This window comes from Azolla caroliniana, unplaced genomic scaffold (assembly GCF_043228905.1).
Source record: "Azolla caroliniana isolate FFs.n. ecotype wild unplaced genomic scaffold, voAzoCaro1.0.p SCAF_20, whole genome shotgun sequence".
NCBI lineage: Eukaryota > Viridiplantae > Streptophyta > Polypodiopsida > Salviniales > Salviniaceae > Azolla > Azolla caroliniana.
The window spans coordinates 12,772,969-12,800,578 of NW_028230455.1; the positions used below are offsets into that span (position 1 = coordinate 12,772,969).

At 36.1% G+C, this 27,610-nt stretch overlaps 3 protein-coding genes and 1 long non-coding RNA gene across 7 annotated transcripts; 1 reads left to right on the forward strand and 3 right to left on the reverse strand.

The window, feature by feature from the left end:
* Nucleotides 1–4,773: 4,773 nt before the first annotated feature.
* SSN2 (zinc finger SWIM domain protein) lies at nucleotides 4,774–7,473 on the forward strand. Of its 3 annotated transcripts, none has more exons than XM_087335453.1 (5): nucleotides 4,774–4,899; nucleotides 5,092–5,113; nucleotides 5,599–5,704; nucleotides 6,769–6,886; nucleotides 7,218–7,345. In XM_087335453.1, exons 1-5 carry the CDS (start codon nucleotides 4,812–4,814, stop codon nucleotides 7,226–7,228), a joined length of 345 nt encoding a protein of 114 aa, XP_087191579.1. In that variant the 5' UTR covers nucleotides 4,774–4,811; the 3' UTR covers nucleotides 7,229–7,345. The 3 variants fall into 3 exon arrangements, with proteins under 3 accessions (XP_087191579.1, XP_087191577.1, XP_087191578.1); XM_087335451.1 differs by having other exon boundaries at nucleotides 4,781–4,899; nucleotides 6,769–6,876; nucleotides 7,256–7,473; XM_087335452.1 differs by having other exon boundaries at nucleotides 4,787–4,899; nucleotides 5,092–5,150; nucleotides 6,769–6,876; nucleotides 7,256–7,473.
* A 1,480-nt stretch (nucleotides 7,474–8,953) lies between these two features.
* Nucleotides 8,954–14,845, reverse strand: LOC147851090 (GHMP kinase family protein). Of its 2 annotated transcripts, none has more exons than XM_087335750.1 (11): nucleotides 14,768–14,845; nucleotides 14,498–14,542; nucleotides 13,950–14,100; nucleotides 13,770–13,870; nucleotides 13,266–13,378; nucleotides 11,897–11,949; nucleotides 11,165–11,548; nucleotides 10,861–10,965; nucleotides 10,190–10,417; nucleotides 9,583–9,705; nucleotides 8,954–9,330 (listed from the first exon to the last, which is right to left on the reverse strand). In XM_087335750.1, exons 2-11 carry the CDS (start codon nucleotides 14,503–14,505, stop codon nucleotides 9,058–9,060), a joined length of 1,539 nt encoding a protein of 512 aa, XP_087191876.1. In that variant the 5' UTR covers nucleotides 14,506–14,542; nucleotides 14,768–14,845; the 3' UTR covers nucleotides 8,954–9,057. The 2 variants fall into 2 exon arrangements, with proteins under 2 accessions (XP_087191876.1, XP_087191877.1); XM_087335751.1 differs by lacking the exon at nucleotides 14,768–14,845 and adding an exon at nucleotides 14,745–14,765.
* A 1,792-nt stretch (nucleotides 14,846–16,637) lies between these two features.
* Nucleotides 16,638–18,201, reverse strand: LOC147851091 (uncharacterized). Its single transcript, XR_015531610.1, has 3 exons — nucleotides 17,959–18,201; nucleotides 17,388–17,450; nucleotides 16,638–17,231 (listed from the first exon to the last, which is right to left on the reverse strand). It is a non-coding gene; the product is annotated as an uncharacterized LOC147851091 (long non-coding RNA).
* Nucleotides 18,202–24,430: 6,229 nt separating this feature from the next.
* Nucleotides 24,431–27,373, reverse strand: LOC147851092 (uncharacterized). The gene is made up of 3 exons (XM_087335559.1): nucleotides 25,613–27,373; nucleotides 25,125–25,177; nucleotides 24,431–24,863 (listed from the first exon to the last, which is right to left on the reverse strand). The coding sequence occupies exons 1-3, from the start codon at nucleotides 27,371–27,373 to the stop codon at nucleotides 24,695–24,697; spliced, it is 1,983 nt and encodes a 660-aa protein (XP_087191685.1). The 3' UTR covers nucleotides 24,431–24,694.
* Nucleotides 27,374–27,610: the final 237 nt, after the last annotated feature.

Below are 27,610 nucleotides of genomic sequence, written 5' to 3' on the forward strand. Positions count from 1 at the left end.
CTAGGGGTCAATGAAATTGAATGTCCAAATTGAGAAGAAACAATTTAATATAAATTGTCATAATCTCCATAAGTTGTTATACAATGACATTATTAATCAAAGATACGGAAAGACATATCTTCATATCATGCTCGTTCTTGTTTACGCCAAGATCGTGATATGTTGATGTGTTATTCTATCCATTGCATTTGTGAAGCCTTTGTTGCCTTCTTAGTGTTACCTTTTAAACCTTCTTAGCGTTGCCTTTTAAAGGCTTGGGCTACCACATACTTAATTCTGCACGTGCACAAGTTTTTATCCATGCCCTATCATCTGTTTATATATTTGAAATATGGAATTCTTGTAGGGTAATCTTAGGAATCTATAAGCAACAATGTGTGCAGATGCATAACGTATCTTATATGGCATATAAAGGCAATGATTTCACATTGAAAATTCTTGTCATAATCTTTATAATTGATATTCTACTCGTTTCTTCAACCACATTTTTGTAAAGAGTTACATGAGCTGAAATTATGTTTATCATGCATGAAAGCACACTTTCTTGCATGCACGTGCTATTCTGTGCCAAGTTCTACTTAAGAGGATATAGATACCTTGTATGGAGAAAAAATATGTGGCGGAATAAGGAATTTGGTGCAAAAGGTTTCCATGAAGTTCTATTAATGGATAAAGAATATAAAACCACTTTGGGTTATCATTCATCTTGCTTGATTATCCCGTGAATTGGTAATAAAAGAGGTGGTTCCGTTGAAAGTGTTGACGTAGATCCTCACACCTAATAATCCAACAAGCATTAAGCAAGAAAGAGGCGATTCCATCTAGCATGTTCCCAAAATTCCTCTTGCCTAATAACCTCACATGCATTAGCCAATAGCAAGAATGATGTTGTTTCCATGTTATATAAGGGGAGCCTTCAGGCACCAATATAAGATTCTCTCTAGGTAAATGTTGATTGCACATCTATGTTGTGATTTTCTCCCATTATGTTGCTCTATTAATGCCATTGTACACATAATGCTTTCCATATGAAGGATACTATGTTGAACAAGGAGGCTATGGCGGTGTTATTGCAAAAAGTAGGCCGACTTGCAAATTTTGCAAGAGAGTTGAAGTTCGAAATAGTGGTTATCACAAATTGCCTCATACATTTCTTTGAGTAATACTCTTTCCACGATTGTTTTCAAGAGGGTTTCGAAATGATGTCAAAGACATATTGTTTATTTTAGATGATCTCAAAACCCTATTAGAGGTATTAAATATGTAGTCCAATAATTGCCTACTTAGGTATAAACATGATCATCAACGGTTCTATACTAGTTTCAATCCTTCAAACACCTATAACTCTTTTTACTCCTATTGTAATCACATTTTTTAGGGATAATTGGTCCAATATAAAGTTTTTTGGAGTCATTTTATCCCCTCGAAAAACATCATAAAAAGGGGATAATCTAATCTATGTTTGTATGTGGATGTTCACGTCCCATGGTTTGTGAATACCCAATCAAACTATCTAGGATGTTGCGAAACTGTGAATGACGTGGATGCAACACTAATGAAAGCATGCTACATTTCTTGTGGAGCCTTCCATGATTACAACATTGCTTACAACTAAGGTTTGTTGGCCATAGTTTTGGCGAGCCCTTCAGGGTTACTTACTTGCAATGACTTTTTAGTTCATAAGTATAGGAGATCTCTAGGTTCATATATCTTGTTTCCACTACTTGTGTGTTATTATGTCATCTTGAGGTTTCCCACATGTAGTGTAATGCATTATAATTGATAAGAAAAGCACGTGTGCCCTAGTTCAATTTAGTCTCTCAATCGACATTCCAAAATCACTAGACAAAGTTATACTAACAAGTTCTCATATGATGAAGGTAAGTGTTCCATGGAGGCCAAAGCTCTAGCTTCACAATTCAGATGTTAAATTCTAAGTATTTCCTTAATTGTTAACAAAAGAGCTTCACAATTGAGCTTATCCTAGTGGTAAGTTTCTATTACTGCATACATATCCTCTTAATTTGCTATGTCTTCTTCTTCTCTCTCTGGGAGGCATCCCAATATTGGGAACTCTACCATATGCTCATGAGTAGCAATTGCGTCACTGTGTGGAAGAGACTACGAGAACCAAGACCACAAACACCCATCAAGAATCCCAACACTTGGCACACATATACAGAGAAACTTTACCAAGTCCCAAACCAACCACCCATTCCAATGCCTTCTACACCTCGACCTACCATGGGGACACTTTTCACGACCTCTGGGATCACAAAGGTCATAAAGAAATTACAACATAGGAAGTCCATGGACCACACAAGATTGCAAGCAGAACAAATCATATATGCGCGAGAGTGCCTAGCTCCCTTTCTAACTCAAATATTAAATTGTGCCCTCGCCGAGGGTTTTCTACCACAATGGACTATGAACATAGTGCCCCCCATACATAAAGGAGGAGACCCCATGGACCCAAATACATATAGGACCATTATGATAGGTCATACACTCGCTAAATTATATGGTGCAGTAATGGAAGCAGAGCTTAGTGATTATATGGAGACCTTAAATCTTCGCGTACTTGAACAGGTTGGCTTTAGACGAGCCTTCTCTACTATTGATCATATCTTCACACTTAGATGCTTAATTGACCAGACAAAGGCTCACAAGAAGAAATTATATTGTTGTTTTGTGGACTTCCGCAAAGCCTTTGACACAGTCCTTAGAGAGTGGTTGTTTGATAGACTTAAAAGCTTGAAGATACCAAATGACATGATTTGGGCCATCTACGCACTATATGAGCAAGTCTTCGGGTGTGTACGATGCCCATGTGGCCTATCCAACTTCTTCACTAGCACTATTGGTGTAAAACAAGGTTGCCCCCTATCACCAACTCTTTTTGGGATCTACATTGATGAGATCATGGATTTTATTGCTCGTAAGGGAGGCAACGGAGTAGTCCTTGGGGGTACACAGGTTCGTATCTTGCTCTATGTAGACGACATAGTTTTGCTCTTTGAGTCTGAACACAACCTACAAAGGCACCTTAATGCCTTAGATGACTTTTGCGCACAACGAGGATTGATAGTGAACCTAGGGAAAACTAAAGTCCTTATCTTCCACACATTGGCTCAAGTTAGAACTAAGTATCACCTAACCATCTCCCATAGCCCAATTGAGGTAGTTGGATCATAAGTATATCTCGCAGTCACTTTCAGTGCCAGCTCAGGTAAATTTTCTATGACACAGGCAACGAAGGATAGACTTATGAGAGGACATGCATCCCTCTCACTTTTAGAGAGACAATGCCACCATGCATACTTTCAAGAGCCACAGACTAAGGGGTGGCTCTTCGACTCATTAGTGACCCCCTCCCTCATGTATGCATCAGTAGTATGGGCTCCAGGTTTACCATCTTTCATGTGGATGCAATTAGAGAGACATTTGGTGATGATGCTATCACGTCAACTTCGAAGCAAATCGGCAGTACCACATGACATTATTAGAGCAAAGTTCAGTTTGCTGCTGATGTTAGAAACACTTTTCCAAGTGGTAGATTTTATTCATCGGATACATAGACAACCACAAGATAGTATATCCCGTCAAGCTTTTGAGCCATCCTAATCCCTAATGTGTCCAGATACACTAGCTCTTGGTATATCATTGTAGTGAGTTAGTTACTTGCAGTTGCAAATGGTATAAACATTAATAACCTACCTCCCCTTAAGTACAACCATGAGACTTATCAAACTTTAATATCACATGAAGACCGTAATAAAGTAATACGCCAAGAAATATGGCAAATTTACACCCGATTTAAATGGATCCACTCGCATCTAAAATGTTGTAATATAAGGACCATTTCTTGCACTTCTCTAAGTTAGGTTTTATAACACGACCGAAATATCTAGATACATTCTTATAAAATGCACTAAGGGTGGGGGGTGGCCATTGGACAACTTAGGATATCATCTCACCAACTTGAGATTGAAAATGATCATGCTAATAGAGTTCCTAGAGAGGAAAGGCTATGTAGGTTATGTCACATAGAGATAGACTCGGATGAGTATCACTTTACATGCAAGTGTCCAAGATAAGGGTGAAATACAAAGACATACTAGGACCCTCTCCCACCCTCTCCAGACTATTAGATACCCCGGATATAAAGAGACTAGGTAGGTATATCTTAGAGCTAAAACAACATAGGGAGAATAGATTACAAAGTGTTAACCATAACCCATTTAGTATTCACCAACATGTAACTAATGTAAATTTTCAGGAACAAAGGGGAGGCAATGAATGTGGACACACCTACATCACTCGGCCTCTCTCTTGGAAGACGCAGAAATGCAAAGAACAACCAAACGCTCTCAGATGTTGGGCTTCAAAGTTGCTCGATGTGGAATAGAAACGATTAAGAAGATACGGGAACGTGAGCTACGCCGCCGCCACGTAGAAGCTATGGTTGGGGTACCTTTTACATTGGGACCATGGGCCACATCCAAATCGAAACTCTTTGACCTCCCGCTTCTTCTTTTCGAGAGACTTGGATGGAAATGAAACCCGGGCTAGTATAAAGCCATTTCCTTTCTAGAACATGTTCTTTTTTTTTTTTTACTAGAAGTGTTTTAGCTTAAGCTCTATTTTATGAATGGGTAAATACCCCATTATTATTATTTATTTATTTATTTATCTATCCCCAGTTTGGTCTTAGAACACATTAATATGTATACATATATCTTTGTTTCTTTCTTTTCTCTCTCTCTCTCTCTCTCTCTCTCTGTGTTTTTTCTCCTTGGCTCTTCTTCAGTATGGCAGCATCCATGGCTGGCGAAGCTATCCTCGATAGTCTAAGTCCTTCTTCTTCCTCGACAGTATCCCATCATCCCTCCGCTTCCTGTAAGTATTATCCATTCCCTGCTCTTTTAACGGAAATGTATACATGGACAGCAGCTCTGATGATGATGATGATAAGTTCCTTCCTTTTTCTTCTTCGCAACAAAATAAAGAGAATGGACAGATTTGATGTTAATGGTATACGTTTCTTCTTCTTATTTTTCCTGTTTTTTTTCCGTGTCTTTATTTGTGCAGTGTCGGATGATCAACTCTCCATGTGAGATCTCTTTCCTTTCACCTTCCATTCCCGAAAGGTTTCTATTTTCTTTCTTCTGCGAAACTTTTCTTGCTTCTTTTTTCTGGCTCCCCTCCCCTCTCCATTTCCATAATTTCATTTCGCAAAACCTTTTTTGGATTCCATATCACTATTTCCGAACGTTTCTTTAAATTTTCGTTTGCTTTCTTTCTTACCTTCTATTCCATCTCTCCATTCACAAAGGCAAAGAATACTCTCTCTCTCTCTCTCTCTCTCTCTGTACCCTCTCCGTCTTTCGTCCGTTTTTATTCAATTCAATCTCTCTCCTTTTGCAAAGTTTTTCTGCAAACCAGTTCCTTTCATTTATTTTTTCCTAGGCGTCTGACACTGCATTATCTCTTTCTCCCTATCAATTTTTATTTTTTGCAGATATTCTCAATTATTCATTGTTTGGATTTGCTGTCGCTGAATAAAAAACCTCACCCGACTCTTGCTGTAAATGCCAGGCTCTATTTTCTATTTAGTAAAAATTTGGAGAGAGCTCTGCGGATATTGGATCAGAAGGGAGTTTATCGCATTGTTGGAGAGCCAAGCAAACGTGTAACTTTCCAGGTAATTGTTTCCTAAAAATTGTTTTCTTCATTTTTCTTTAGAAATCTATATGTAATCCTCTTTTGATGCATTGTCTGAGAGACAATTATGAAAGGTTAACTTCAGTTTCCCATAAAGGGAATGACCTCTATGAAGGTCAAATTTCTATGTAAATTATGAACAGGCGTGGAGGATGAAATCTATCAATGAATTCTACCTTTGCAAGAAAGAGTATTAACCGTTGCTATGAAACTCTATGGAGCTCAATTTGCCTTGAAAATGATAGGGAAAATATGATAAGAGGTTGAAAGATGTGTTGTGTAATGTGTGATAAAGTCTTTTGATTATTATCATTATATCTTTTATTAAAGGTGTGATCTTTTGACACAACATAATAGGTTAGTCAAGAGAAATATACTTGGTGATATAAAAGGAGACAAATCTTGGTGAAATTCTGTAGTGACTATGGAAATGAATCCCATTCAAGGTTAGGGGATATATGCCTATTCTGTATATGTAAGTATATATCTTGAAAGGATAAAGAACGTTGAATTTGATCTCTTGATGCCAGTATACACTGTAAGGTGTTTGTACAAATGCATAGTTTTTCTATGCAATTGTAGAAACATCATAAATTTTTATAGATGTATTTGTCGTCCTTGTGTGGATAAATGATATAGATAGCAGAGAACAAATTTTCATGTCACTGTATGAACCTGAAATCCCTCTTTTAGAGTATGGAGTAATGTAACATACTAAGTCATTTCATGGTCATGGATTATGTATTCAAAGTTTCGGAATCTCTATTTAGAGGACGTGGAAATAAAATCAATCATTGACTGGAACTTTTGTTGCCATCATTTATGAACGAAGTGTTTTGTTATCCAGATACCTGATTAAATCTTATACATTTGTGTTTGTATATATATATATATATATGCGAAAGACCTGTATATTTTATTACATGTTTCATATGTATGTGTTTTGTATATTTTATGGTGCATTCCTTTGATCAACTTTTACGAGCCTTTTATGACTTATAAATATATGCATCTCAGCTTGAACTGGCTTTTCTTGTTTTTCAGGTTGCTGGTGAATCCAAAGGCAATGACAAGTATCTCTGCTTTCCTAGACACTTTTGCTCATGCCATTCATTTTTCTTTGATGTTGTTGGTCGTGGTGAACAGCTTTGTGTAAGAAACACTTTTTAACATACTTTTTTTTTAAAGTTATTTGAGAAGATCTTTTATGCATTCTTTAGACCTATTTGTATGCTGGATGATGAGCTTGGAAGTTGTCTTTTATAATTGTTTGCAATGCAGTGTAAACATGGATTATAAAGGTTCACAAGCATGAGAAGAATTTCTATAATTTCTCATTTAGACCTATTTGAATGCTGGATGATGAACTTGGATGTTGACTATCGTAATTGATTGCAAGACAGTTTAAACTTCAGTTATAAGTGTTTTTCGAGTTGTATAAAAAACGTCTGTACTTTTCTCTTTTAGACCTATGGTAGTGTTGGATGGTGAACTTGGAAGTTGAAGTCTATTATAATTGTTTGCAATGTAGTGTAAACATCAATTAGCAGCAAGGATTGGTGATGCTCTGGGAATATGTCAACAGGTTACATTGTCAGATGAAGAGCTTGCTGTTTTGTTGTTGCAGTAATATCATTTAAGGTATTGCTTATTGATGCAAAATTTGTGTTTAAAAGTAGACATTATTCAGTAAATATGTAAGTAAAATATTTAACGCCATAGTGAAATGTAGGAAATTGTTCTTCCCCAGATGAACCTATTACAATCAGAAATATGAGTAATCACACCTTGATGTTTATCTTCATGCAGGAAAGTATGAAATATATTTGATGGAACTCAAGATGCATCAACATTTTATGCTGTCTTTGTCAAAAAAATTATCCCGGTTCTGCAGAGGCAGCAGCCCGCATTAAACATGTCAAAAGAACTCATACATCCTTGCTACAATGTGATAGTGTAACAAGTGTTTTCTACTTGACAATTATATATATAATTATATGCAAACAGAATTATGCATGCAATGATTAGATTTGAGACAATGAACTAATGGTTCATGTGGTTTCTAGGACATGAAAAGCAGCAGCTCAAGTATATCTGCTACCATTTTCATTTTGACGGTGTTAGAACTTGTTTCTATTTACCGTGGTGTATTTATTTCAAAAAGCACACACTATGAGGATTAGTGTAAATCATAGCTAGCTATGTCACATGCAAAGTGTCACGAAGCTCAAGTATATTTCATACTGTCTTCATTTTGCTGGTGGTATAGATTTATCATTGTATATTTATGTCAGAAAGCACGCCTTATGAGGAAAGGATTTATAATTCACAGTAAGATATTGACATCACATGCAAAGTGCTTTGAATATTTTGTGAAACAAACTAAGATCCAAATTTCCTGAAGCCCTTGCGTCTTTGCACAAATTCACTGTTACTAAACATTTATATCTTGTTTTAGCGAAGTTACATATATTAGAGATCTTGTGGTAATGAAAAACATGTGTTACTGCCATTGTTATGCAATACACCATTCTGTATTTTGAGAAATTTTTAGAATGATTTAACCTGAACTTGTCATATATCTGAGGTAAACTTTGTCATAGTTTGAAGGCAGTCCGTTCATTTGACATGTCTAGTGCATAGTGCACAGAGTGCTGCCATATTTAGTACACAGTGTAGTACACTATGCTATGCAAACTCCACTTCCATTATGTAAATTGAACTTCCATTGCAATGGATTGAAAGAAAGCACAAGCATAAAATGCTTGATTCACTCCTTGAAAGTAGTAAAAACCAATAGAATACAAGGCAATGTAGTTGAATCAAAACTCCCATTTAATGTGTTTACACAGTGAAGTACACTATGCTATGCAAACTCCGCTTCCATTATGTAAATTGAACTTCCATTGCAATGGATTGAAAGAAAGCACAAGCATTTTATGCAATGAATCAAGGTAATTTGTTACTAGTATCATCCCATAAAATATTTATTACAAATGTAATTAAGGTAATTTAGCTAGAATCTCTTGATATGCGTATATACTGGGTTTATGTATTGATCTACACAGCAGATACTTAATCAGAACCGAACCTATGTATATACAATGATGACACAAGCAATTTAATGCACATTCCACATAATATTCCATCTAAAAATCAGAGGGGTTGTTTGTAGCTTGAGATCCACCATCATACCATATAAGACCTCCAACAAATGTGCAACAATTAATTACACCAGCTGATTTTTTATTTTTACTGTACCAATAAGGATGTGTAAGAATAATAGAAAAAATGATCAAAACGAACAAGTGGTTGCAACAAACTTGCAATCAGTTAATTATCAAGATTGAGCCCATTCATTTTGCCAATGAGACAACCCTGCCTTGGATCATCTTTCTCTAGCTGCACACCGCGAGGATCCTCAACAACACATAGAGCTAACACCCCTTGTGCACTCCATTCCTCTTCCACCGAAGCACGGGCAGCATCACTAAGAGTAATTGCAAACACGGCATCATATCCACCGGCACCAGGAACCCCTGCAAATAAAACCCCCTTCATATTCATGGTTGCATCAAGCAATGTTGTCTGTGGGGGTGGTTCAACCTGTGAAAATGACAAGTTATACTGGTAAGTTAATTATATGAGAAAAATGGCAGAGAGATATAAATGCGTTTATAGTGAAAGTTATAAAGGAAATTGTCTATGAGGAAGATTCAATCTGAGAAAATACAATTGAAAGTCAAATTACTGAAGGTTAGAAGTAAAAAATGGGAGTTGAATGGATTGATGGTTTATGAAAATCATATGAGAAAGAGATTGGGATGATCTTATGGTGAAAGCTATGATAGAACTTACAGGAACTCCAGCAGCCTGACCCATTTGCTGTAAGAGTGATCGCACTTTTTGGAATGCATGCCTTGTTCCAGACAATGCTTCAGCTACTTTAGCATGTATACCTTCAGTTGCTTGCTCCTTCCACTATGTGAATAAGAAAGATAAGACTAATGATTGAAATAAATCATAGTTGCCTAAAGGAAACCATGATTGAAAAGGTCACAGAAAGACTCCCAAATTCAATGTGCTATCTTATTCTTTACATACATCTCCACATGCACATATGGACATGTCAACATATGTATATATGTGCATGTACATGCATACACAGGTGTGTGTTATTTCACATAGAAACTACACAAGGTGCCACGTTTCATTATTACTTCCAAGTATTTAAAGGTCATCAATATTGTATCACTGTGAGTTCCAATGCTCTCGTGGACTCTGATTTCATAATAGAATTCTCATCCTAAAACTATCACTTCATTAAAAGCTTACTCTAAAGCTCTGGACTCCCCAAACACATGAAGATCCTCATTTCAGTTAAAAGCAATTGTGTCATTAAAGCATACAGTACACAGAAGATATACACATGGTTATCCAGATTCCAAGAAATTAGCATTAGTACCTGTTCTGCTGATTCCTTTTCACGAACTTCTATAGCAGACTTGTATTCACAAAAATGTTCTTTCGCAATCGTCTTTAACAGTAGGAGTCCACTTTCCACATCCGTATTAGATTGCTGCAGTTTTGACCACAAAAGTTCAGCTTCTTGTGGTCGAGTCTTGCGCCAGCTCTGTATTGCCCCTACCATTGATGGTGTATGCGAACCACCAAATCCAGGTTCACCAATAATCTGTAAACCAGTACTAATAAAGCATGTTAAAATACAAATTTGGACACACAAGCAGTATGGACACTCTTTTCCATTTGCATGACTTGTAGGTGCACACTTCTAATTGTTTTGATATTATGGCAGATGATATAATGACAATTCATAATGGCAGATGATAAAGAATGCAATGTGGAAACCTAAACGTAAACAAACTTTCAACCATCAATAGGAACATTCTGTTGAAATGCCGAAGAAGATGTGAATAAAGAATTCATTCAAACCTTTCACAGGCTTCGTGAGGATCACTATACTAATGGTCAAGTAAAATCATTCTTATTCGAATAACTCCCATGATGACCTTGGTTATTTAAAGGCTGAGATAAGCTTGACAATACCTTTCTTAGAAAACAATATATTTTATGATTTTAATGTCAATGTGTTAAATAAATGTTAAAATAGCTTACCAATTGTAGTAGTGGAGGAAGTGCATATTCTTGTCTTTCAGCATCCCATTTTCCATTTATCATGGTCCGTACAACATCAGGTAACGATACATTCTTGGTACCTTCCTATTCATGGAAAAAACACAACGCATCTAAATCAGGCCAAGTTCAACATACAAAAAAAAGGAAAGGAAATGCTCAGGTCAAATGCATTAGTAAACATTGAATGCATTTATACAGGATGAAGATTATTTCAAATTATGATAATCCATCTTGTAATATGTTGCTTGAGGTTGTTAAAAAAAATAGACGAGAGTTAATTTACCTTTACAGAAGACAAAAGGGATGGAGAGAATCGCACATATCGTTGACTACCAAAAACTGCTGCACTAACATCAAAGCCACTGCCTATCTTTCCTTGTGCAAGACTATGTGCAGCTTGTGATATAGCATGCACAAGGTCAAGATCCTCCTTTTTTGATTTATGTATAAAATTTTCATAACTACAAGGAAGTTGTACAATTTGAAGGTAGTGAAGTAGTGCAGCCACAACAGCTGATGTCATAGCAGCAGAAGACCCTAAGCCAGTTTTGGCCACTTCTGGAAGAATCAAACCACTCAAATCATTTGTGCTGTTGAAGGTGATTGGGGAGAAACGAGGCAATGAAGCAAGCGTTGAGCTTGTCAATGGTAGCCCATTTGCCTCAATCTAGAGAGGAAAAATCGGAATGAGCAATATAATATAGCTCCATATGAATGAAAACAGAAACTCATAATAATCCTTCCAAAAAAATAAATATTTATAGCTCAACTTATCCACACACTATACTTATATAATATATGTGATCTTAAATAGAGATGCCTCATTGTTCTGTGAATATCTAAACAATGTTCTAGTCCTTGTATGTTGAGATCTTTGATTCTGCAAAGTCAATATATTTACACACAAGAAAGAATAGATACTATATCCATCATTCTCATCAAATTTTTATTGAAGTTCATCCTTCTCATGAAACACTCCATATATTTGTTTCAATACAGGGAAAAAAAAGCTTACATGTTTTCGATACGAATAGAAATCATTGCTCCCAAGTATTGATATCTGCAGGCCTAAGAACAATGATCGATTTAATTGTAATGTTCTATTAAGTATAGAATTTATGCCCCACTACAAATAATATAATTATTTTAACATCAAATTCTATCTTCAAAAATTGTAGTTGACATGGAGCCCAGCCAGATTGCTTGGCTCTTATTATGTAGCAGGGATAGGTTTCTGAAAAAATCTCTCAATAGGATCACTCTTTCATTAATAGAGCAGAACATGTACTGTAAGTTGGACATTTTTGTTAATAAGTCACAGGAGAATGAGGTAATCAACTGTCATATAGTAGCTTCCCTTGTTGGAAATCTTGAATGTTATCCTTTTTAGATCCATAGGGAAGGGCCTCCCTGATCTTATTCCCCATGATCTCAAATTCATTTAGTAGCATTTTCTTCTTCAAAGATGACATCTTCCTCATGCGGGTCCTATTCCTTGATATTTGATATTAATTCTATATTCCTTGATATTTGATATTAACTCTATTGAAAGATGTATTCTGCTTTTTCTCCACGATCTGCTCTTAAACTGCTTCAACCAGGTCTTTCCCGCAAGGTAGGCCAACTAGGTTTGATTTCAGTGAGCTGATCCTTGACCTTGCCATTCTCTTCCTAAGCTTACAGTTCTCTTGTATTAAACTCGTCTTTCATAGGCGGCCTCGACTTGTAGTGGTTTGGTTGGTGTGACGAGATCACAGACACAAAACATCTTGAGGAAACGTATCATGTCAGGTCTTTACATCAAAGACTAATAACCAGCCACTATAGCTATGAAAAGAAGGGGAATGTTTTATTATTATGTTCTTGACTAAGCTTATGCTTACAAATAGCAGATTTGTTGATCATAGCATTTCTTTCATGCACAGAAACTTTGAAAGAGGATTTAAGATTGAGATTACACAGTATTAGGCCATTTCTTGGAACCTCATAACATCATATACGTATTTTCTACCTTACTGATGCAACCGACTCCTCAAGCTATTTTATTGTTCTTGTATATGAGTGCAGACAATCTAAATGATTAAGATTGAGTGATATTTCCTAAGTCACTGGTTCTGTAATGTTTTTCACTACTATGCATATACAACTTCTTAACAAAGTGAATTAAAATAGTTTCATCAGAATCCTGTCCATTTAGTAAGGCGGATTTGAAATTTTTAAATATATAGAATTTATTCTGGAAGAGTTCTAATTCAATCAAGCCTTACAATTTGATTCAAAGGAAATAACCAGCGTCACATGTTTCCAGCTAAGGAAAAATATGAAAATACAATTGCAGCCCCAAAACAACTTCAACTTATGACATGATGATCTGAATTGTGTACCTTGCAATAAAAGTTCTTTAAATTCGTTTTGTTTCCCACTTTCCACATGAGTAATATAAGCAGCTACAACAGCTAATTGCAAGGATTTCTCCACAAAGGAATTCCCTTCTTCACTGCAATAAAAGTTGAACTTTTATGCCAAACAAAGCAAAGATGGAACAAATGCAAAAAGTCATTTCAGGCCACTGCTGGTCAAAAAGTCATTTCTGTGCTACACATATTACTTGTTTCCCCCTTACATATTGTCTACTTGCTGCAAATAGGCAGACTTGCTAATTCTTTAATCTTCGATACCTCCAGATGTGAGGCATCCTTACTTTCTGTGGGATAGGCTGCTTTTTGTCTGGCCCAAAACATGTTTGTGGAGATCAAAAGCATGCAGGGGGCACTTGTGTATGTGTCTTGGATTGATATAGTAGGCATTGTATACCATTTGAAAGACAAGAAACGAATGGTTCATAAAAACAATATTTCATCATAGTGCATCATAAACTTCATACTTACTTTAAAGGAGAGACTTTTCGTAATGAGAAATCTTTTAATGACAATTTATAAGTGGACTCCTTAGAAAGCTGAGGCGATATAACCGTCACATCTACCCAGGACTGCAATGTATAACAAATTATTAATAAAATTTGCATTAATCAAAGAGGAAGTGTTTTAACCTATTCTAAAAATGCTTACCCATGCCCAACTACCCTCAGAAAGTGTTGAGTAAATAGGTTTCACTATGGCAAAAAACCTGGCAGAGGTGGTGAGAACCAGGCCCGCATTTGGTCGTTCCAGAACTAAATAAGCACCTGTAAGTAGTACTTTCCCAGGGGCAGATGCAACCCTGCCAATTTTGGAAACAGACTAAGAGCATTAAATATGTTGGCACATTTCTTTTGACTTAAAAATAGAAGTTTGTAGAGGTCTTCTGTCTTATAGAACTTTAGACATTAGTAATAAAAAAAATATACATTATATTAGTGGCAGTAAAAATAGTTGTGGTATAAGACAACATTGCAAAGACATAGTTAACTGGTGGGGGCATTGGGCAAGATCATTAATAGTAAACCATTCAGGGTCACTTTCAGTCAACAATTACGACATAGACAAAAAATAGCTTTTCTTCCTTACTTTTAATGCATTTCCAATCCTACAAGTTTTGTATGTGTGCTGAATTACTTTCCAAAAATACATACTATAGCAGAATAAAAATACGTTTTAAAAAGATAGAGAGGACATACACAGCCATGTAGGATATCAATTTTCTTTTAGCATAAAAATTATCCCTGTTACAAGTGGAAAACACAAGGCAATGTCAAAGTTAGTTGCTTTACATCAACAAGTAGACAACCCAAACATTATTTCCACATTTAAAGTCAGTATTAAATAATACTCTTTAATAGAAAAGTTTGTATCTATGATATGGTGTGTGTGGGTAAGATATGAACACCCCATCACAGGATCGTACATTACTCATTACTACATAACTGTTAAAAGATAAATTTTGTTACCAAACCAAATTTTGATTTAGGATATTCTTCCTAAATCTTTTCCCACTTTAACTCTTAATCGTTACTGCTCACCTGCATGATCCAAACAAGTCCAGTTTAGTGCTAAAAAAATAGGGTATGAATGTTTTCACATATCTGTACAGGGAAAAGCAATTTAAAAACCCATATATCCACAGTTATCGAAGATTAGAGGATTTTAGACAATCTTACATAGTGATTAATATTATAATGCACGTACAAACTTATAGAATTTAAAACTTAAACTAAATGTAGTTGTCAAGAATGTTAGTATCAGACGAAACAAGTAAAGCTCTGTGGGTGGACAAGGTACCTTGGATCTGGAACTGAACAAGAATGAAAATCGCATTAAAGTTGATTTAGCTGTCAGGAATGGACACAGCAGAGGAATCAAGAGAAGCTCAATAAGCTAAGAAAACAACCTGGAGGGTAGTACTGAGCAAAACTATGAAAAAGAGTTGTGTGATACAGAATACAACACACAATCTAGGGAGTCTAATAATGCCAGAGCATCCCTACGTGCTTCTGAGATCTCTCCATTCTGGATCAACGTATGTTACAAGATCTTTCGAAAACGAAAAGTACAATCTATGTGACTTGAGAATCTTATGTTCATAGCAGGATTCTTTAGTCACTTTCATTTTTATTTACCTTTTTACTTGGTTACATTTATTTTGTTTTGTTATTCTCAAAGACAAGACAATATTTTAAGATGTAATCTCTTATTCGGTCTTATAGGCCTTTAGCCTCATAAAAGACATTAATATATCTTTCTTTTCCTTTCACGACTTTCTAGTCATTATTTATCTCTCTCAAGATATCTGAGAATGAAGAGGGCGAAGTTGGACCTAAACTAGGGAGCATCAAAGATGAGTTACAAAAAGGGTGGGCAGGAGTCGTTAAAGTGGAAGTAAAGGCAGAACTCATCCAAGACAAAGAAATTGAAGTAACAACCTAGCAATATCAAAGCTGAACTAAAGAACAAATTGGCTACAGTACTCAAAGAAGAAGTAAAAATGGAAATTGAAGCAAAAGAGTCAAGATAGATGGAGGTTGCTACGAAACAGATGCAATGACACGGAAAGGAACTTGTGTAGAATACAATTGAAGAAGAGTGGAAGAGACATGAAAGATGACTCAATGTGCGAGTTGCAGACATCCTCAAGTCACCAAATGCCACCATTTCTTTGTTTGACTAAGAATGGACACCAAAAAGCAAATCATACTACGGGGGATTGATACCCCATATTTTCCTTGATGAACTGATGAAGATGCAAATTGACCATAGAAACAATGTACATGACAATCATACATGTGCAAGGAAGGCAAGGACGATGGAGCACTCTGGACAACCTGGTAAGAATGGATGAGGTCAAAGTAGGACAAGACATGCTCCTTATTACAAAGACGCACCAAAGCTATGGGAGTTGGTAGTCGGTATACAGTTGAACCACTACACAAGTCTGGAGCATGCTCTTAGAGACACAAGTCTTATTCATTGTACTATGCTACTCCCAAAAGATCACAATATGAAGTGATTTACAACAATAAAGGAGCCAAGAGAAACAAATAAATTGAATCGCCCTACAGGGTCCAATTTAAGGACATTATGTGATACTCAAGTCTAGACAAATTATTCCTCACAGGAGACTTCAGCACCAAGATGCAAAAAAAAGTGAACTATGACAATAAAGGAATCAAGAGAGATGAAGAAATTGAATCACCTTAACAGGGTCCTATCTGAGGACATTATACAATACTCAAGTCTAGACCAATTAATCCTCACAGGAGACTTCAACACCAAGATGCAAAAGAGATAAACCTATGACATGGAAACCTAGAGATGATGCACTTGATATCTTGGGACGGTGGAGTCCAGCTGTCTCAGGATCACACAACACAGGGTATGGAAAACATCTATAAGGGCCAGCATCTTAACACCACCTAGTTATCTATGACAACATGAACTGAAGGCAAGACTCTAACGGTTGTACACATTTTTCAATGGAGGCAGCAGGTGCATAATGGATTGTATCCTCAGGATAAGGGAAGACACCCAAACCATAAAAATGTCACCATCCCACCCCACTATATCAGCACCGGTCACACTTACTTTCTATAACCCTTGCCAACACACCATCACAACCACTTCCTCCCTCACCACCGGCCTCACCCTATGCACAAACATCCTCTTTATCCACGCGCTAGCACAAACATATAGTGAACATGTCCAACTGACTCTACATCTAGATCCAACCACATCATTCAATCCTCTCACCTCCCGCCTCTCAAATTTACTCCATACCTTTGCCATCAATAGATTTCCTTACCGCAGCATCCAAAGTTTTAGTTAATTTGAAGGTTTCTCTTCTAGATTTCCTCAAAATCAGCAAGTCTGTTCAACACTTGGAAAGGCCTCAATCCAAATAATTGGTTATATCCCACACTAGAATAAAAAAACTGCATGAGGTGTCAAAGTTCTTTTTTCCTCCTAATCATCATCACAATGAAGGATATCACTCACACTTGGTCTACGTTAAGTAAGTTTTGTTGACACGAAAAAGTCTATAGATTTTCTTCCAAGTTTATAGTAGAAAAGTACCTGTTTCAATCATTGCTTGATGGAGAAGAAAATAGTTGCTGACGGTTCCATGGATCCACGCACCTTTATACACAAAGATCATCAATTTATGCAATCATACACATAGATACATATATATATCCATCTCGATTCAATAATATGTAGAGGCTAAGATGGAAATCCAAAACGATGTACAACTTGAGAAAAGAGCCAGGAAAAAAACAGAAGGAAGTCAAAACAAAGAACATCAGAAATTCCAAGAGAAGTGAAAAAGATTGATTAACTTACCGGTACAAAGAGAGAGAGAGAGAGAGAGAGAGAGAGAGAGAGAGAGAGAGAGAGAGAGAGATGGTTCTGCAAATCAGAGATTTTGAAAGAAGAAATACAAACATACATACATACATACATATATGCATGTATCCGAAATCTCCGAAACCCCCACAAGCATACACATACACACATAGACATTTATGTGTATGTATGTATGTATGTATGGAAGGATGGATCACACTTCATGCCTGGATCCTCGTTGCAACGCCTTCATCAAGTACATAATTAAATACACAATCAAAAGCAGCAGCTGGGAGATCACCTTATTTCTTCCTGTCAGCTCACAATCGTTGCTTGCATCTAGGCGTGTCTGGAGATTGCAGACAAGGAATCAAAGGAAAGCAAATCCTTCAAACTCTTCTTCCGCCATGCCGCAGAGATCAAAATCGGCAGTGCTTGCTTTGTGTAAACCCTAAACCGTGATTCTAATGTATGTTTAAGAGCCTGACAGTTCGTTGAAACCCTAAACCGTGATTCAAATGTATCGTTTACAGCCTGAAAGTACTAAATCTCTGAGTCCTTGATGCATTTTTTTTTATTTTTTTATTTTTATTTTTTATTATTAATTATTATTATTATTATTATTTTATTTTATTTTTATTATTTATTATTATGTCAGCATTTTGTTTGTCTTTTTCTATCTTGTGTGCAAATAATTTCTACGAATTTTAACGCCCCAAGTTGTGTGTAACTTCATTTTGTGTAGATATGAGCCCAGTTTCACCTCAAACCGAACCGAACCAAACCGGTAAGCAATGGTTTAATGGTTCCAAAATAAATATTTGGTTTGGTTTGGATTATTAGCCCTACAGGCCTTATTCGTTCGTTCATTGGCCAAGTTAATCAAGTTCAAGAGAAGAACGGTTTGGTTTGGTTCTAAAACTCAGATTTATCGGTTTATAAGTTTAAGTAGTTTGGTTTAAAGGTTTATTGGTTTTTGGTTAACTTTATTTTCCTTAATGCTTATTTAATTTAATGGTTTAGTTAATATTTTTTATTTTATTAACTTAACTTAAATGCTTATTTAATTTAATGTAGTTTTGTTTATTTAGTTTTTAATTAGTTTAACTTAAATGGTTCGGTTTAAATGGCTTGACAATTCATTAACGGTTTGGTTTGGTTTGGTTCGATTTCAAGGCAAAGAAACCGAATTGGCTTCATATCTAATTTTGTGTGCAAACTTTGATGAATTTTGTTGTCTTTATCTTATGAAAATTTGAAAATTGGAGGGTGGGTGCGACTTAATGGAAAAGGAATAAGCTTATCAAGCGTAGTTTTCAAAGCAAATATTGGTGGAGAACATGAGAACTCAACATGATTTTCATTTATCGATCATGTAGGGTCACGACCAAATGGGAACTTGTTTGGGTACTACTAAGCCATGCTAGTTTGTTATGAAAAAGGTCATAAGCTTCCTTCCATATATAATTGCATGTCACTTGCAATAAATGTGACATGGTATTGCTAGAAATGAGATGTCTTTCAATGACATTTGCATGCATTTTGTGATGGTTCATTGTGGCTCAAACCCCACTAACATACATATGTGAGAGTGTTGGAGTCCTAAAGCATAGGATTCAACACTACATCATCATGGTTATATGTATTTAAATTCTAAAAAATTGTGAAGATACTTGCATGACGCTATATAAGCAATACTTTGCTAGACATAATGCCTTCACATTGGGCTCGAACACAATGTCTTTTTTAAGTTACAATGTTGGAATAAAGAAAAAAAGTCTATGATAGCCCACAATCTATTAAGAGCCACAACCCAATACATTTACTACCTTTACGAATTTAAAAACCTACACTTTATTAAGAGCCACAACCAGTGTTGGGCAAAGTCTCTAGCCCCTACCGGAAATTTTCTTGGTTTTTAGGATCTTAACCGAAATTGAAAATTTTTAACCGGCCACTTTCCTACAAACGATAATGTCAACCGGAACACGTTGAAAAAAACTTTTTAGCGCATACCAAATCAAATAAAAAAATGTTTAGAACATACCAAATCAAATAAATTGCAAAATTATGGATCCAAATATATATATATATATATATATATATATATATTTCAAAAAATGTTTACAAACTTTGTAAACTCGCATAAGCAACATTTTAGATCAAATCCATGTATCAAATCTATTAAAAAATAAAGAAGAAAGCGGAAGGCTCACACACACATGCAAATCCATGTATGTAAATGTAAAAGAAATTGAGGGAACAAATATATTGCAAACAATATTGAAGGAAAAGATCAAGAGAAAAAAAGCGACGTCTATATTAAAACAATATAACAATACAAATGCAAGGTAATAATGCAATATACATGCATCCTTGTGATTTATTCTTGTCTATTTTCATCATCTTTTTGTGCTTTTTTTGTGCTGAGATAATTTGTTGTACATAATTTCCGCCCATTTTTCAACCTATCCTCCACTACATGTGTTTGAAATACATGTTAATTCTCATCTCAAATTTGTTGATTCATCTAGTTATGTTGTTGTTAGTAAATAGTATGCCAGATTTGTCTAATTTGAAAGGGCATCATTTCACTTTGGAATTCAAAGATGTTTTGTACCAATGTTTGTAGATGGTTCTCCATACTCAAATACATTTATGGAGTCACTTTGGAAGCAGTATTATACATACAATTGAATGCAACTTTCATTGCTCCTCTGGTATACTTCCGTGTACATGTACCATGGTACCATGGAGGTCTTGAATAATCAACATTCTATCAAGGTTTACAGATAAACCTTAGTCTGCAAAAAAGAACTTTAAAGCATCTCGATTTCCTGGTTATTCCTCGAAAGGGATGGAAATCAACACAATGTTATCAACAAACATATATAGTGCATCATCAGCAAGCACCCAATATCCTATATAAAGATTGAAGAGAGTATGTGATAATGGGCTCTCAAGATTCGAGCAATTGGACGTCACATTGTGTTGGTGTTTCTCCAACAATCCTAGAAACACCATCATGCAATAATGTTACAACTAGCCCGACCCATGGAAATAACGAAACCCACATGAAAATTCCTCTTTCAAGAGTATATCAACATGACCTTCACACCTCAACAACGTTAAAGTCGATGAAATATCATAGTAACCCCCTGATGATGACGAAGAAGAGCAAATCTCTTTCCACACCTAGTTCCCTTACATCTTCACAACTTCATGTTCACCCACTAAAAAGAATCGCGAAGATTCAACCCTCTTCTCCAATGCACATACTTTGTGATGATCCCACATCCATGAATACCTTTGACCAATTGTTCCCATTGGCCAAGCCCAATAATGTCTCATCAAGAAGGATTAAGTTATTAGATTACATGGGGTGTTCACCTGGTTTGTCTAGGTTAGAACGACAATATTTATGTGATGAATATCAAGATAAGGTCCCGAAGGAACATTTATCTTATAAATCACCTTTGGGCCAAATTAGCACACTACAACCTTTTCAAGGTTGGGAAAATGTCAAGGAGGTTAATGAACTTGATTTAGATGCACTTAACACAAGCTTTGGCGATCATCTGTTAGAAAAAGATAGCAGTGTTGGTACTCAAAAATCAATGTGTTACACATGAGAAACCAAGAGAAAATGAGGACATAACTAATGTGGAGCCAATTGTGATCGAGGCTTTAATGTTAGTCAATGGTGGGCTTAAGAATGAGATCTATGCATTAAAGGAAACAATTCACACTAAAAAAGATGATGGAGGTTTGGTGTTGGATGAAAATATGGCTCATGTGAATGAGCCCCAAAAAGTTTCAATAATATTATTCGATATCGATTGTAAGAAGGAGAAACAACATCCAACTTCTTGTGTGCAGGTACTAGAGTATATTTATGTCTTTATTTCTAATAACGTATCCTTTCTTTTTGTTAATTTCATAAATTTTAATATATAGGGGTGCTAGCCAATGTTGGGCAAAGTCTCTAGCCCCTACCGGAAGTTTTCCTGCTTCTTATGATCCTAACCGGAATTTAAAAATTTTAACCACCACTTTCCTACAAGCAATAATTTCAACCGGAGCATGTTGATTTTTTTTTTGCACATACAAAATCAAAAAATAAAAATCAGCACATACCAAATCAAATAAATCAACCAGAACAACTATGTCAATCACTCTAGTAAAATGCATATCAAGTTTAAAGAATTAAACAATGGACGAGAAGTTGTTTGGCCCATGTCAATGATTATATTTGGAATTCTATATGTAGCATCCAAACTCATGAGTTCATTGTCAGACAAAGGAATATAAACCCACTTTCGTTGGAACTAACCATAATGAAATATACTATGGGAGCATAATTTTTGGGATCTCTATATGCCATGACAATTATTCTCTTCCATAAACCACTTGACTAAGTTTGCTGATTAACAAGATTCATAACATTTAGGTAATTGAATGCGGATATGGATATACAAATGCTTGTTAACAATCTTCCACGTCCACCAAATTTTTTTTAACTCCAGGGTTCTCCCTAACCCAGATTTTCATTCTCAGTCTCTTGTGCAACATTATGATGGGGAAGAAGGGTGTCGTGGTATTTGCCAGGAATGCCATGACCATTACCAATGATAATTTAAATTTTAAATAATAATGGTGGAGAGTACTGGTCATTAAATAATAATCATACTAGTAATCCATAGATTCATTGATTCATCTACTACCCACTACAAATTATGTGTTCCTTCTAGTCATTGCAGGTCAGATGTTTCTACTTCCAATACCACCACCACCACTAATACTAATACTAATACTAATACTAATACTAATACTAATATTGACCCTCACTACAGAGTCGATAAACGATTGGTTCCAACAGGTCTCAACCCTCTCTATAAACTAATTCTCATATCTAACCCAACCTCATCCTTATACAGTCTCCTCCCTAAAATGCATCAATCATATCCTCTCCTAATGCATATCATCATCGATTGGCAGATTATTATCTTGACATTGGCTACCATGACCACAAAGCTCTGTCTCTCTCTTCTTTTTCTCAGAGGAGTTTGAAGATGATATGCATGTTATTGATCAAATCCCACAACATCGTGTCAAGATGACCACCATTGGGTTTTTTTTAATGTCTTGGGTGCTGAAGCATATACGATGGGGATCAGATAGAAAAACAATGAACAGAGAAAAGATTCAAACACAGAGAAAAACACATAGAAAACAGAGAAATAAAAACAGAGAGAATTCATAAGCAGAGAAAGAAAAACAGACAAGATACTTACTTCAGAAGCGAACAGCAGATTGTGGTGTAATCAGTCAGAAGCGAAGCGACAAGGAGCAACGAAGAATGAGGAGGAAAAGAAAAGCTTTGTATGGTTTTTCTAATCTATATAAATAGCCGGTTCATAATATATGAACCGCCTAAGCCGGTAAACCGGTCCCGGGATCAATTCCGGCTTTTTTGTCTCACACTTGGTGCTCATCATTATAATTAATTTAGACGTTCTTTTTTGTTAGATTGGAAAAATTCTCAATGGGAGCTATGCTACTAGTGTTAAAAACGGTTTGAAGGCAATTCTATTTTATCATAATCATCTCATTTTCTAGAAATCATCCGTCAATGAAACTCCCTTTCTTGATCCATTTCTGTCTTTCATATTCCCGATTCATTCTCACTATCAAAGAGAGTAAAATCGACATAATAACATCTAATCCTATCAAATCTCACTATGTGCCTCTAAGGTATTATTGTCCACGAATTTTTATTTTATTTTATCTCATTCACTAAAACATACAAAGTTTCAAGCTTGCCAATTGGAAATATTTATGGAGGAAACAATATCTTCTCAAACTATACCGAAATTTTGGTGGCTCTATGTAAACTCACTCGTGTGCTCCTAGAATTTCCTATATATTCCAAAACGTTGTAGAAGAATACTCTTAAGGTGAGTGCAACTAAAAGTATTTCCATATCATCTTTTGATGAATCCAACGGAACATTTCAAATTGATACGACAATAAACACCCCAATGTTTTTTGTAGTACTCACACATAACCAATTATTGTTTTTTTGAGCTTGTCTTCCACCTAGAACTTAATATGAAAATGAAACTTAACATATTAGTAAAGAAAATCAAAGCCATTGATAGCTTTGTTGGGTTACATGTCCTCAATGTACACATTAAATTATCAAGCTACAAATGTTTGAGAAAGCTATTGATGAAAGTCAGAATTATTTTTTATCAATGGAGTAGATTACAATTACTTTGTGGATTCTTGTTATGCTAGACTACCCATACCAAACACATGGATAGCACCATAATCTTCTCATTAAGGACTTTATGTCAATGTAATCTTCTCAAGAAATTGTTACCATTGTCACTACTTTAAGGACATTCATTGCAATCTTCTTGTTAAGGACTACTTGCCAATCTACTTGTATCGATGTAGCCTCCTCAAACTCTTCTTACCAATGTAATCTTCTCAAGGCCTACTCATCAATCTATGCTTATTAAGGACTATGTTTCAATGTAATATTCTCAAGAACTTCTTAGTAATGTAATCTTTTGCATGACTTTGTGTCGACGTGGTCTTCTTAAGTAAAACTTATCATTGTAATCTCTTCATGACTTCTTATCAATGCAATCATTTGAAGTACTCCTTACTAGTGTTATCTTCGTAGGGACAAGTTATCAATGTTTCTTATTAAGGAATTCATATCAATACAGTCTTCTTATGACAAACTTTGTACCAATGCCATCTTCTTATTAAGGGCTTTGTGTTGATGGTATCTTCTTATTGAGAACTTCGTATCAATGTAATATCAATGTAATCTTATTCTTAAGGACTTTATATCAAAATAATCTTCTTACTAAGTACTTCTAATCAACGTAATCTTCTTAAGAATTTCAAAACGCGTGTAATCTTCTATATGACATCTTATCCATGTAATTGTCGTGAAGGACTTATTCAATGGAATCTTCTTGAAGAGCTAACTTATCAATGAAATGTTATTTAAGGACTTCTTAGGGATGCAATCTTCTCAAGTTCTTGCACATACTAGCGAGGTTAACTCTATGGCCTCTTGTTATACACACGCTCTTCAAAACTTCCGAAGGTTTGCTCAACAAGTGGAAAAGACCTCCTCGTTCTTGCTTAGCAAACCCATCTCCCGAGCTTTGCAAAGAAGGGTACCTAATTGAAGAAAACTAGAATTGAAATATCTCAAACATAAACCAATTTGACTACATATTTATATTTATTATACTTGGGGAGAAAAACACCAAAACTTCCAACCAAGGGCATTTGGGGAGATAACGGAAATTCTAGAAGGGCATCCCGGGAAATATGAAATAATCGAGAACTCGGAAGTTTCTCGCCTTATAGATCAAACGAACAGTGACAACTTGGGTCTCGAATATGAGGCGAGAAACCTCTCAATAATATATCACTTACCGTGTTGCCTCTCCATTTGCATCTCTCTCCATGCCAGAGAATGAGAATAAGTTCTGAAAACAAGATGCAATTTGAAGGATTGAGATTGTGATAACAGATGAATCATGCAAAAAGATCAGCTTTTTCTTTATTATATCAGGATTCATAACATCCCTACCGTCGAGATCGATACGAGAATTAACAACCAAGTGGTGAAAGACCATCATCTTCACTATGATGAATCCTTTGGTGCTCTAAAACAAATGAATGGAATTTACAAATAACAAGAGGGGAGGTACCCCTCCTTGTGACTGCAGTGTTTGTATATATATATACATACAAGAGTGGCTCTAGGTTTACAATGTGCTGAAAGTTCCTAGGTATGTCAAGCAAACCAGTAGATAAGACCTAATTAATGGCATGTAAGCAATCGAAATGACATTGAATTGACAAATGCAAGGAATGCAGCAAAATAAACCAACAAACTTAACAAGATATGGAGACTTCACCTTGAAGATTGAGGAAAATAAAGGCTGCCGTCTTCGTTGTTGTCCCTGCTCTTCCATTTTATCTCTTCTTCTAGCATTTCCCTTGATGTCTCGCGAATGTTGACCTATTTCTTGCAATAATTTCAAGTCTCTATTCTCTTTCCTCAAAGAATCCATGACTTGTTCCATGGTTACCCTTTCTTCTTCAAGTGCCTTGAGTCTTTCCTTAAGTTGATATATATTATTAACTCCATCATCAACAATATTGTAGCATTTGATCTGTGAGCATTTCGCTGAATCGATTGCTGCAGAACTATAATCTATGAGTGGGCGATTTTTGTGGGGTAATAGGATTGCTTCCAGTTCTTCCTCTTCAAATCCTTTATCCGTTGTAATTTGTACTAGGCCATTACCATCCTTTTCCCTCCTCATGATCAATCGATCTTCTTCAACATTCGAATTAGACTGGTGATCAACAAATGAGGTCAAGTTAGATGCTCCATTCTGAATTTCATATACATCGTGGACACCTTCGCTAACATTCTCTTCCGCACGATCAAAACCTTTGGCACCAATATCCATACTATAATATCCTCCAATATAACTATACATATACTCATTGCTTGGGTCACGATTAGTTTCTTCATCAATTGAAGGACATGATGACCGATGTTGTTCCATTACATTCTTTTCCACATCCTTATTTATCATCACCCTCTCATTATAATTAGAATAGGGTGGTGAGCAATTTGACAAATCTTGTGGATGTAATCCAAGTTGGTATAGCTTCCCATTGAAAGAATGGTTTTGCAATAACTCTTCTTCTTCTTCACAACTTGATGAATTGGTGGTCCATCTTATTAATGGATCAATATCATTACAGCATTGATCCCTTTCAGAGTTCATCCAATTAAGGATTATCTGCTCATGATCGAGAGCTTGATTGTGTTGTTGCCAATAGTGAACAAATCTCTCCTCAAGTTGTTTCAGACGATCTAAAATCATCGATACAGTAGAATTACTCGGCTCAATCTCCTTTGCACCATTTTGCATTAAACCATGAGAATCCACATACTTTTCATGTGATTTCTGTCCTAACTTCTCCATAAGAAGACGAAGAAGAAGAAGAAGAAGAAGCTCATTTCCCCTTCTTATGCTATCTTCCTCATTCCCTTCCATGAGCAACATTTCTACTAGTTCTCTGCTTCCCTCGATCTTCTCTGCAGATCCATCGCAATATTCCGACATCATCATGAAGTGCGAGATTCTTCGATACAATGCCTCGATATGTTCCCGCAAGCCTCTGGATTCCTCTTCTTTCTCGAGAAGCACATGTTTCAGGAGATCCATAGCTTCCCGTGCGTGTGTTTCTCTCTCTTCGGCATCACATCGGCACCGCCAAGCTTCCATTAGAGCTGTCGCTTTCTCTTCCTGGAGCCGTGAGATCATCGCCATCGCTTCGATTGCAGCGGTCGAGGATGCCGCCCTCTCTTCTGCGAGCATGGTCTCAAAGTAGAGCCTGTGAGGGCTTTCTTCTTGCACAGACAAGTTATGAGCTCTGTCAGGAGGAAGGTTCTCTTCACACCCTGGTAATGTCTGAGCTTGTTTGTGAAGTTCTTCTTCTTGCTCTGATCGACAGGCTTCTTCCCAATCTCTCCTTGCAACTCCTTCTCTCTTATACTTTCTTCTTCTTCTTCTTTCTTCTTCTTCCTCTTCTCCTCCTCCTTCATGAGCAGAAACATCATCATAATTATTGCTCATATGCTTTATCCCATCCTCCATCCTCCTCCTTCAGACGACTCTGTGTTCTTTATTTCCATGGAGATAATGCTCTCGACATTATTAATCTGTGAGAAAAAGACAAAAAAAGAAGAAGGAAAACATCCTCTATGTCATCCATCACTCATAACATGAAATCTTTGAAAAAAGGCGAGGAAATTTTTAACAGAGGATAATTCAAGAAGAGGGTTTCTTTATAAAATGAAGAAGAGGCAGCATCAGAGCAGGTCCTGATGAATA

Coding starts and splice junctions, on each gene's coding strand:
- LOC147851092 (XM_087335559.1), bottom strand. CDS start 27,373: ATGGAGGATGGGATAAAGCATATGAGCAATAATTATGATGATGTTTCT. Junction 25,178..25,612: donor TATTTTCCTCAATCTTCAAG/GTGAAGTCTCCA, acceptor TCTTGTTTTCAG/AACTTATTCTCATTCTCTGG. Junction 24,864..25,124: donor GCAAATGGAGAGGCAACACG/GTAAGTGATATA, acceptor TTCTTCAATTAG/GTACCCTTCTTTGCAAAGCT.
- LOC147851090 (XM_087335750.1), bottom strand. Junction 13,379..13,769: donor CGAAAAGTCTCTCCTTTAAA/GTAAGTATGAAG, acceptor CTTTTATTGCAG/TGAAGAAGGGAATTCCTTTG. Junction 9,331..9,582: donor GTCAGGCTGCTGGAGTTCCT/GTAAGTTCTATC, acceptor TCATTTTCACAG/GTTGAACCACCCCCACAGAC.
- SSN2 (XM_087335451.1), top strand. CDS start 4,812: ATGGCAGCATCCATGGCTGGCGAAGCTATCCTCGATAGTCTAAGTCCT. Junction 4,900..5,091: donor CCATCATCCCTCCGCTTCCT/GTAAGTATTATC, acceptor TTATTTGTGCAG/TGTCGGATGATCAACTCTCC. Junction 5,114..5,598: donor TCGGATGATCAACTCTCCAT/GTGAGATCTCTT, acceptor TGTAAATGCCAG/GCTCTATTTTCTATTTAGTA.